Source organism: Chrysemys picta, chromosome 4 (genome assembly GCF_011386835.1).
Source record: "Chrysemys picta bellii isolate R12L10 chromosome 4, ASM1138683v2, whole genome shotgun sequence".
Lineage (NCBI taxonomy): Eukaryota > Metazoa > Chordata > Testudines > Emydidae > Chrysemys > Chrysemys picta.
Window position 1 is genome coordinate 70,217,047 of NC_088794.1, and position 12,059 is coordinate 70,229,105.

At 42.2% G+C, this 12,059-nt stretch overlaps 1 protein-coding gene across 10 annotated transcripts in view; it reads right to left on the reverse strand.

Annotated features, from left to right (window-relative positions):
• Window positions 1-1,213: 1,213 nt before the first annotated feature.
• NELL1 (neural EGFL like 1) overlaps window positions 1,214-12,059 on the reverse strand; it is a 435,745-nt gene continuing 424,899 nt past the window's right edge. For all 10 annotated transcript variants that reach the window (XM_065592563.1, XM_065592572.1, XM_065592571.1 and 7 more), the window contains 2 exons: window positions 10,453-10,677; window positions 1,214-3,505 (listed from right to left, as the gene is read on the reverse strand). In XM_065592563.1, the coding sequence (XP_065448635.1) occupies window positions 3,455-3,505; window positions 10,453-10,677 (276 nt within the window). In that variant the 3' untranslated portion in view covers window positions 1,214-3,454. The remainder of the gene's footprint in view (window positions 3,506-10,452; window positions 10,678-12,059) is intronic.

Consider the following 12,059-nt stretch of genomic DNA (forward strand, 5'->3'; position numbering starts at 1 on the left):
AAGACTAACAGATTTATTTGGGCATAAGCTTTCGTGAGTAAAAACCTCACTTCTTCGGATGCATAGAGTGAAAGCTACAGATGCAGGCATTATATACAGACACATGGAGAGCAGGGAGTTACTTCACAAGTGGCGAACCAGTGTTGACAAGGCCAATTCAATCAGGGTGGATGTAGTCCACTCCCAATAATAGATGAGGAGGTGTCAATTCCAGGAGAGGAAAAGCTGTTTCTGTAGTGAGCCAGCCACTCCCAATCCCTATTCAAGCCCAGATTAATGGTGTTGAATTTGCAAATGAGGTTTTTACTCACGAAAGCTTATGCCCAAATAAATCTGTTAGTCTTTAAGGTGCCACCAGACTCTTTGTTGTTTTTGTAGATACAGACTAACACGGCTACCCCCTGATACTTGGTCTCTGAAGAGTTTTCATTGTCTCAATAGGCTTTTAGGTGAAAAATGTCTTCCCAGACTTTGTAGTTAAAGTAAAATATTACAAAATCTCATCATTCTTTTGACAATGAAACATAGTGAACTGATGGTCCTTCACCATTGTTTGAGATGAATATTTCTCTCTATAAGTTTTCTATGTTCACATAATTCTGGTGTCCCTAATAACTCTCTCTCCACAAGGAATTATTCATCATAGTCATGTTAACGCAGTATAAATAAGAGAACCCTAGTATCCATTCTCTGCCTCGATGTAAACAATTCAATCTTTATAACTCAGGAGATAGTGTTTGCTAAACAGGGCTACACAAGACTGCAGGATTCAGTACACCAAGGGGTTTGTTAGCTGTCCCCTGATGGTCCATTGAGCACAGAACGTGAACCTCCCAGGTTCAAATTTCCTCAGCTGGGCTCTGCCTTATGCCTGGAAACTCGGAGGACTGTAAGAAGGCATCCAGGGAAATAAGGGCTCTTTGAGAGAAGAAAGACTTGCTGGCTTCCAAACTCTCCAGATGCATCCACAGAACATCAGGTGGTGAGGTTTGCAAATGGACTGGACCTAGAACAACAGTGCATGGTTTGAGGATGAATGGAAGTATTTCCTAGAGCTCTGTTGCTAAGTCTCAAACAATCCTTCTTTGCAGCCATAGCAGTAACTTACTACTCTGCTAATGCATTTGGGAAAGGAAAAATGTTTGTAATAAACTTGGGCTTTAAAACCATCTTTGGGTTTTTACAATATTGCTAATAAGATTAAGGAAAGGCAATCTGTACATAGGAGTTTATTTAGAGGCCCACAAGTTTTAAATCATTCCCTTTTGTATGCCAGCCCACTGACTGTCTCCTCCAATTGAATTACCCTTGGGTTTACAATGTGATTTACAAAATGAAGACAGTATGATTTACAAACATCCTTTGAGTATCATATAAAACACAACTGTTTCCCTTATAATACAATCATTAAAACAATGCAAATGTAAACAACACATGGGAAGCTGAAAACGACTGGACATTTAAAGAAAATAATGACTATGTTTAAGCTGGATCCCAGTCATGAACAAACCTAAGTAAATTATCAATGCTAATAATGAATAGTGGACTAAAAATAGCTAAATGATTGCAAGTAATTTTTATAACATTTTGCAAAACCCCCTTAGGAGAAACATGAAAGTACATTATTTAAAAGAATATTCTAATATTCTTCCTTTATATACAGTCACACACCATTCTTATAAATCAATTTCACATTTCCTGGATAAAGCTATGAAAAACTCACAAATGTATACTTTTCCAAAGTATAGCCAGTATGCTTATATCTGCAATCTTTTTCCAAACACCTGCTGTTTAGTTAATTAAAGAAAAAGGGGTTGGGGAGGCAAAGAACACTATACAGATAAGCAGAACAGAGTACAACAGCACATCGAAAATGTGGCATTTAAGGTGTATATGCCATCAGATTTGAAATAGATTTTTGTTCCAGTACTACAAACTTTCTAGCCTCATGAAAACAAAGAAAGAGTTACATCTTCCTTTGATGACATCCAAAAATCTAACCTTTTGTTCGAGTTTTAATTAGGACTTCTGCCTAGGTTTGGGGTTTTAATCATGCATAAAATGCTTTTTAACTTAATAGATTATGTTCTTTTGAATGTCAGAAGAGTACAAAAAGGGGCCAGATTGCTTCCTGAATATGTTACATGTAATGAAAATTGTAGCATAGAATGTTCCAATCTCCCAGGGCTAGCACGCTGCCTGCTGCAATGTAAGCTGAAATTCAGGCTAAATGTAATCGTCATTTACACCATTTCTTGTCATCTCTACAATGGTTCAGCCTGTTATGAATGGTAGATTTCATTATAGGAAAGTAAGTACACTGGGAGAGATGGTGAACTCATCTACACTGGTGGAACTAGGTAAGTTTTTACACAGCATTTAAACATCTACACCTGACCTGTGTCACTTGCCTTGGGCTGCAAAACTACAGTGTAGATGTTCAGGTTTGGGCTGGAGCTTGAGCTCTGGGATCCCCCACAAGGTGGGGAGGGTCCCACAGCCCAGGTTCCAGCCCGAGCCCAAATGTCTACATGGCAATTTTATCGCCCAGTAGCCTGAGCCCCACAAATCAGCTGCCACAGACCAGCAGTGCATGTTCAACTGCAGTATAGACATGCCCACCCCATTCTAAATATACAAGTTTAAAGCCCTTTGATTGTTTCACAATCCAGATGAATGCCACCAACATCCAGTATTTGTAGTGTCACTTGCAAACTCGACCACTCTGCTAAACCTGATATCAATAAGGGGCATTGTTTCCTGGATATGTGTTGAAAGGGCACTGGATATGTGCTTTACTGCTCAATACAGGAATTCTGTTACTAGTTCATATGTTTGGAAAAGAAAATGTGTTTGTGTGTTTTGGTTTTTTTTTTTTTTTAAAGATAGACTTAGGTTTGATTACTCCCAGCCTGTACAGGTCAAATGTACTTTGGAATGTTTTACAATGTGTGACAGCTATGAAATATAAGTATTATGCAATTTGACTGTACATACATACATATTTTCATAAATACATCTGACAGGGACCTCAGAACTAAGTATGCAGTATTATGGGACAAAATCACAACAGGCAGCCTTAGTTGTAGAATCTAGATCCAAAGTAAAATAATCTGAGTTTCAATCATGTTGTCAATACACAAATTAAACCAAAATTACATCATTAGTTTACCCATGAAATAATTTAAAGGTATTTGTAAATGATTTGACAGGAAAAGTGTATAATTTACAACACTGAAAACTTTTTTAACAACCATAGACTTATATGCTTTGTACTGTAAAGTCACCCAGACAAGGATAGCATAGTGGTAGGTCCCAAAGGCAACTCCCAAACATCTTCCTCAGGTGAAGACTTTGGTAATTGTATGTTGTATAAAACATCAACTCTTACAACTTCATTTAAGATGTTAACTGCATCAATTTTCCTCACAGAGAAGAGTCCAATCTTAATGCTTCAGTTATTGTGAAGACAGTCTAAATCCACAGAACAGCAGACATTCCCATTCTGTACAACAAACAAATCAGTGTTACTTATCCACACAGAATATCATTAAAAACAGAAAATATGGGGCTTATAAGACCTGGAGATGGGTATCCTATATATATTCACAGGACACAGAAAGGATTTTGTGATTTTTGACCCCCATAGCAGTTAGTACAGTTGCCATGCCCATTCAGGCCATGGCCTTTTTGCTGAGATTTCTCAAAGGAGATAGTTGTGGTGATTTTTCTTATGATGTGGCATCTTTTTCCGTTATATACCTGAATGAAATCGCCAACTCATTTCCCATTGGTCAGATTGTAATGATTCTGCATCAGATCTGACCTGAATTGCTCTTAAACCAGAAACATATGTGTGAAAGGCTCAACAGTCCTCATTAAAAATGCCTGGAGCCATCCAGTCCCCTCTCATGAGCATAACATATATTCTAAAAAACCCAACAATATTAAAATGGCAGAGAATACCTGAATAAAATAAAATAGTTGATCTTTTACTTTGCTATTTTCTCCCAAATTATCAGTCTCCTCAGGCCCTGCCGTGATTTCAATAATCCCACCATCCCACCATCAACCTCAGCCTAGATCAATCCACACGATCGGTCCATTTCCTGGACACTACTGTGCTAATAAGTAATGGCCACATAAATACCACCCTATACCAGAAACCTACTGACCACTATACTTACCTACATGCCTCCAACTTCCATCCAGGACACACCACACAGTCCATTGTCTACAGCCAAGCTCTAAGATACAACCGCATTTGCTCCAGTCCCTCAGACAGAGACAAGCAGCTACAAGATCTCTATCAAGCATTCTTAAAACTACAATACCCACCTGCTGAAGTGAAAAAACAGATTGACAGAGCCAGACGAGTACCCAGAAGTCACCTCCTACAAGACAGTCCCAACAAAGAAAATAACAGAACGCCACTAGCTGTCACCTTCAGCCCCCAACGAAAACCTCTCCAGCGCATCATCAGAGATCTACAACCTATCCTGAAAGATGATCCTTTACTCTCACAGATCTTGGGAGACAGACCTGTCCTCGCTTACAGACAACCCCCCAACCTGAAGCAAATACTCACCAGCAACCACACATCACTGAACAAAAACACTAACCCAGGAACCTATCCTTGCAACAAAGCCCGATGCCAACTCTGTCAACATATCTATTCAAGTGACATCATCATAGGACCTAATCACATCAGCCATATCGTCAGGGGCTCATTCACCTGCACATCTACCAATGTGATATATGCCATCATGTGCCAGCAATGCCCCTCTGTCATGTACATTGGCCAAACCGGACAGTCTCTACGCAAAAGAATTAATGGACACAAATCTGACATCAGGAATCATAAAAATCAAAAACCAGTGGGAGAACACTTTAACCTGTCTGGTCATTCAATGACAGACCTGCAGGTGGCAATTTTGCAACAGAAAAGCTTCAAAAACAGACTCCAACGAGAAACTGCTGAGCTGGAATTGATATGCAAACTAGATACAATCAATTTAAGCTTGAATAGGGACTAGGAATGGCTGAGCCATTACAAACATTGAATCTCTCTCTCCTTGTAAGTATTCTCACACTTCATATCAAACTGTCTGTACTGGGCTATCTTGATTGTCACTTCAAAAGTTTTTTTCTCTTACTTAATTGGCCTCTCAGAGTTGGTAAGACAACTCCCACCTGTTCATGCTCTCTGTATGTGTATATATATCTCCTCAATATATGTTCCATTCTATGCATCCAAAGAAGTGGGCTGTAGCCCACAAAAGCTTATGCTCAAATAAATGTCTTAATCTCTAGGGTGCCACAAGTACTCCTGTTCTTTTTGCGGATACAGACTAACATGGCTGCTACTCTGAAACCAGTCAAAAATAAGCTCTGCTAAGATCTGTTGAACAAAGAGACTTCCAGCCTATTTGAACATATGCCAGTAGTCCAGACTTTCAATTTGCTGAAGAGAACTGTAATAGCAATTCCCATGCCATACCAAGCTTAACTCCACCAGACATGGAGCTGAGTCTGCGGCATCTAGTATCATTTAAACCCATCACAAAGCCTCAGGGGAAATGCCACCAAAAAGGGGTAGGAAAGCTAATCATGGTGAATTAAAGCCCAGAAGGAAGAGCTACACCTCCTTCTACAGCAGAGGTCTCAAACTCCCGGCCCGCGGGCCATCTGCGGCCCGAGAACCTCCCCAATGTGGTCCGCAGGGCTCCAGCAATTTTGGGGCTGGGTGTCCTTGGCCCTTCCTGCCACCCCCGGGTGCTCCCTCCCCCCTGCCATGTGTCCCCCGGGCAATTTTGGGGCTGGGTGCCCTTGGCCCTGCCCACCACCGGCAGCGCAGCAGAGCTGAGCGGCTTCTGCCTGCTCACTCCATGTGTCTGCCGGCCACTCCCTGCGGCCCCAGGGTGGGGCAAGGCTGTGCCTCCACACACTGCCTCCACCCTGAGCGCCCTTGCAACCAATGGGAAGTTGCGGGGGCAGTGTTTGGGGGCAGCAGCACGCGGAGGCCCCCTGCCCCGCCTTGGAGCTCGAGATAAGCACCGCATCCCCCGACCCCCTCCCAGAGCCTGCACCCCTACCCTCTTCCCACACACCCCTTCCTGCCCCCAAACTCCCTCCCAGAGCCTACACCCCCTCCCCTTCCCACACGCTCCCCCTCCCCACCCCCACCTTGTCCCCCCTCCCAGAGCTTGCAACCCCACCCCCTCCTCCTGCACTCAGCACCCAAACTCCATCCCAGACCCCCTCCCCCACCCAACCTCTCACCCCTTCTGCACCCAAACTCCCTCCCAGAGCCTGCATCCCATCCCCCAAACCAGACCTCCTCCCCAACCCAAACTCCCTCCCAAAGCCTTAGGCAGGTGGGGGGGGGAGTTTTGGGGGCAGGTTCTGGGCAGCCTGAGTGACACTGGCCTGCTGGGAGGATTTGAGGACTGACACTGGCCCTAAGGTAAATTAAGTTTGAGACCCTTGTTCTACAGTATGGCACAGGAAGGGGGGAAAAAACTTCATACAGCATTTTATATAACCCACGCTTAGTTTTTATAAAACTACATTCAGTACTTTCAGTGATCAAGGAATGATCAAGGGAAAGCACTTCTCTGTGTGGGTGATATAAAGCACAGACAATTGTAATTCACCTTCCGTATGCTATTAGAAAGCTATGCTTTAATAGCAGTAAAAAAGGACTCTTTTGCTCCATGTTCATTTAGTCCCCATTTTTATACAAATGAATATCTTCTTAGGTAACACTAACTGCTCTAAAGGTATGCCTACACTAGGGAGACTATAGGAGCACACATATATGCTGGCATACTGCCCAGTGTAAACACACCCTACACCAGGGGTCGGCAACCTATGGCATGCATGCCAAACACGGCACGCAAGCCGATTTTGAGTGGCACGCAGCTCCCTGCCGCAATCCCGGCCCCCAACCCCACTCAGCCCATCGCTCTCCTCTGCGGGGGGCAGGAGGCAGAAGCTTGGTTCTGCGGCAGCCAAGTTTCCCCCCTCCCCACTTCTTCCCCCAGTGTGGTGCTTTCCGGCCCCTCCCTGGCCAATCAGCTGATGGCCCTAGTGAAGGGGAGGAGGAAGAGCGGCAGCGTGCACACAGCTCCGTAGAGGAGTCAGAGAGAGGTAGGGACAGAGCCTGGGGGAAGGGGGTGGAACACGGCATATCCCTTCCAGCCTCCTGCCATGAGCCGCTCAGGGCAGGGGGCTGGGAGCACCCCCACGAGCTGAGCACCCCAGCCCTCTGCCCTGAACCCCCCCACCCCAACACACACCCAGCCTTCTGCCCTGCACCCCCACAGCCCCATCCCTCTGCCCTGCACCCCCCACAAACTCAGCCTTCTGCCCTGCACCCCCCAGCCCTCTGCCCTGAACCCCCCCACCGCAACACACAGTCAGCCTTCTGCCCTGCACCCCCCCACAGTCCCCAGCCCCCTGACTTGACCCTTGAACCCCCCAAACACCCAGCCTTCTGCCCTGCACCCTCTCTGCCCTTTGCCCTGATCTCTGAACACCCCCCACACCCCAGCCTTCTGCCCTGAACCCCCCCCGCCCCGCAGGTCTGGGGTCCTGGCCGCAGGCCCTGATCAGCCCGCTGCTGGCCTAGGTGAACAGAACCCCAGGCTGGCAGCAAGCTGAGCAGGCTGGTGGCATAAGATCAGCATTTTAATTTAATTTTAAATGACGTTTCTTAAACATTTTGAAAACATTGATTACTTTACATACAATAGTTTAGTTATATAATATAGACTTATAGAAAGAGACCTTCTAAAAATGTTAAAATGTATTACCGGCACGCGAAACCTTAAATTACAGTGAATAAATGGAGACTTGGCACACCACTTCTGAAAGGTTGCCAATCCCTGCCCTACACTGACAGAAGAGGTTTTTCTTTGGTGTAGGAACACCACCTCCCTGACCAAAGTTAGCTGTGTTCACAGAGTCCTGTTCCATTGACGTAGCTCCATCAGTTGGGGGAGGGTGTTTTTTCACCCCCCTGTTCGTCGTAGATGTGCCAATATAACTTTTCATTGTAGAATAGACTTAAGTGATCTCTGCTTTTCTCTGGACTAAGAGGCGCACGTTGTAGGAAATCTTGTACATGTCGCTGAATATGAGGTTAGGCCTGGATTTTTCAACAGTGTGTAATTGTGTTTATCATAGAAACGTAGGAGTAGAACGGTCCTTGAGAGGTCATCTAATCTAGCTCCATGTGCTGAGGCAGGACCAAGCAAACACAACCCATCCCTGACAGGTGTTTGTCTAACCTGTTCTTAGAAACCTCCAATTAACCTTAGAAAATCCCGAACAGGGATTCCACACCCTCCCTTGGCAAGCCTACTCTAGTGCTTAACTATCCTTATAGCTAGAAAGCTTTTTCTAATATTTAACCTAAATCTTCCTTGCTGCAAATTAAGCCCATTACTGCTTGCTCTTCCTTCAGTGGACATGGAGAAGAACTGATCCTTTTTATAACAGCACTCAACTATTTGAAGACTTATCAGGTTCCCCCTTTCTCAAGACTTAAACATGCCCAGCTTTTTAAACCTTTTCTTATAGGCCAGGTTTTTTAAATCTTTTGTCATTTTTGTTGTTCTCCTTTGGACTCTCTCCAATTCGTTCACATCTTTCTTAAAAGGTGGTATCCATAACTGGACACAGTACTCCAAATGAGACCTCATCATTGCTGAACGGAGGGGGACAATTACCTCCTGTGTCTTATATACAACAGCACACAATAATATTAGCAATGGCGTCACATTGTTGACTCATATTCTATGTGTTATCCTCTATACCATATAGATCCTATTCTACAGTACTGCTGTCTAGCCAGTTATTCCCCATCTTGTATTTGTGCATTTGACTTTTTTCTTCCTAAATGTACTTCTCTTTAATGAATTTTATCTTGCTGATTTCAGACCAATTCTCCAATTTTTCCAAGGTCATTTTGAATTCTAATCCTGTTCTCCGGAGTGCTAACAATACCTGTCAGCTTGGTTTCATCTGCAAATTTTATGAGCATACACTCCATTCCATTATCCAAGTCATGAAAATATTCAAGAGTACAGACCCAAGACAGACCCCTGCAGAACTCTGCAGTAAATACATACTCCCAGTTTGACAGCGACTCATTGATAACTACTCTTTGAGTATGGTCTTTCAACCAGTTTTGCAATCACTTTATAGAATTTTAATCTAGACCACATTTCCATTATGTGCTTTCCCTAGTTTATGTATGTGTGATGCTGCCTTTTAGTGGGTTATCTTAGTACTTAATACTTAGTTCTGCCATGAGTGCAGGGGACTGGAGTAGATGACCTCGAGGTTCCTTCCAGTCCTATGATTCTATGACACACAGAGAATTAAGCAAGCTCTCCCTCCATTCAAATGATAGATTTGAAGTTCAAGGACCAAGATTTTAGTTTCAGCATCCCAAATGGGTGTGATTTATCTAATGATTATGCCTGTTTGCAACACACTGATTACAAATACAGGGTATTCCCTCAGTTCCCCACTCATATAAGGACCTGATCCAAACCACACTGAAATCAATGGAAAGACTCCCATGAGCATTGATCTAGCTTTATAGTGTTTAGAAACAGTATCATTCCACATTGATTTTTCACTATATTGCATATAATGAAGGCAGAACCTTACTGTTCTGCTCTGATGATTACGTGAAGCTTCTTACATTTCAAAATTAGACTGGAAATCTCATGAAAATAATATTTTCTGTTTTTACTGTAAGAATGTTCCTCCCCCCCTGCCCCGACTTATAATTGTGAGGAAATTAAGAAGTGCTAAGGGAATGAACAGAGAAGAGATGTAAGGGACTCTAAGTTAATATAACCTACAGACGAAGGGCCCAATTTGCTACCATCTTATACCACGTGTAGTCATTTACATCTGTGAAACCAACATGTAAATTATTCCTTCCTACATATCACCTCTGAGTTTGTCTGAGTGATTCCTTATCTGGTCATGCTCTCAAAATGTTTGTCTTGGAGAAGAGGCAAAGGAGGTTTAAAATCCTCCAGTTCTATATACAGTGAAATTTTTATTATTGTATTAGCTTCTAATAAATATTCTGTAAAATACATTTTAATAAATATAAAACTTGGCAATTTTTAAAATAGCTATCCTAGATTCATATTAAATATACCTGCAGGGATTTCAGATGGAATATTTTAAAGTTGCAGAATGATGTTAAATATCTGTGCTCAAATTTCCAAGAAAATACCTATAGAATTACCACGTTTTGTTTCCACTATGCATACCATACATTGAAAACTTTTATACTGTAGATTACATTCTCTGCCCTTGAATCTCATTTACTTCAATGGGAGTTGTGTGTGAACTTCCAGGGGTAGAATACAACTCTATATTTATGATCCAGTACAAATCACTACTATGTACGCATAATACCTTGCATTTGCAAGTTGTACACGGAGATCCAGCCATTGTCCATATGGAGCCACTGAGTCTTGTGATCCCATAGCCATCTACACAGGTTTTTCTGATATCGTAAGTGATCTGATCAGCCAGACAGGGATCACTGACACAGCGGGGGCAACACTCTCCTTCTGAGATTGCTGTGTACTCACAGTTTGGATTTGGGCATAAAAGAGGCCAACAATCCACTTCCCCTTCCTGTAGAAATAGAAATAAGGCCCATGAAAATTTCTTCCAATCATTAGTTACTGAGGAAAAAAAATAAATGCTGATATAATGAAAGCTCCTTTTTGCATCAAATTATAATAGATTCATGTTTGGGATATATATCATATTAGACTGAATGCCACACCATTGGACATTGAAACTTATGTTTCCTATGTACAGTACAATATAATTTTCTTGGTTTTTTGTCTTAATGAAGCAACCTAATCTGCAGCTTGCTTATCATGATAGACTTCCTGGCTTAATGATTTTTTTTTTTTAAACTCAGGCATTAATACTGTGAAAAAGTATGGATCATACTTCAATATAGTTATTGCTTTGCAGACCATCTAGTCTTCCATTCATGGTTGCATAACATCCCCGTGGCAGCTACAGCAATTGCTTACATAGACAAATAACATTAGGAAAATAGCGGAAGCGGGAAGGGACTTTCAAAAGCACTCCACACTGGCCTAACTCAATTCCCGTTGTAGTCTAAGTAAGTTTTACCATTGATTTCAAAAGGAACAGTTGGGCCAGGACTTGGCACTCTTGAAAACCCCATTCTAAATATATTTTTAACTTCTTTAAAAGCAGTTTAACAGCTGGAAATAAGGAGGAGCCAGAATCATGTCACCACCCAGCTCTGTGTAGACCAGCTAAAGAATCCAGACATCACACTTTGAGATCCTCTGCATTGAACTATTACTACTAACCTGCATTTTGCTAATTTACAATCTTTAAATTTTAAAAGTAACATCTCTTATTACCAAACTTCATATTTTCGTAACAAATATGCTGCCAAATATCTTAATATAATTAGTAGCTAAACATTAAACTACAATTATCAAAACAAATGAAAAATGCATATTTAATGATGCATTATTCTCGAAATCACGCCAATTCATGGATTTAAGTGGTGTTTGATTAAAGTAATGAAAAGACAGTACATAGATGCTGTGGCCTTAAATCTTGTCTCTAATGCTTAGAGTGAATCACTGTAGTATAATGTAAATAGTCTTATGGTATTCTGGGACAAGTACTCTATAATGCTGCTTGAATTAATGTTACCATTTCTTATATGTACGTAATCCCAAACCTGCAAATTCATGAGGATTTCCAAAGCTAAGATACACATGGAAGAGATTGGTAAGTGTAGCACCCAACAATCTCTGGGTACCTGCCTGCTCAGTCCCTTTGCTGTTACATTTCACAAAAGACTTCATTCAAGCTAGTAATTAACATAACTCACCAATGGGCATTCCCCCGTCTATGTACTGGTACTTTCAAAGGAACATCAAATACACTCTTAAATGGATCCCTTAACAAAGTATTTTTTCTTTAAAACAATCTGCTACAGGAAGGGGCGGCTCTAT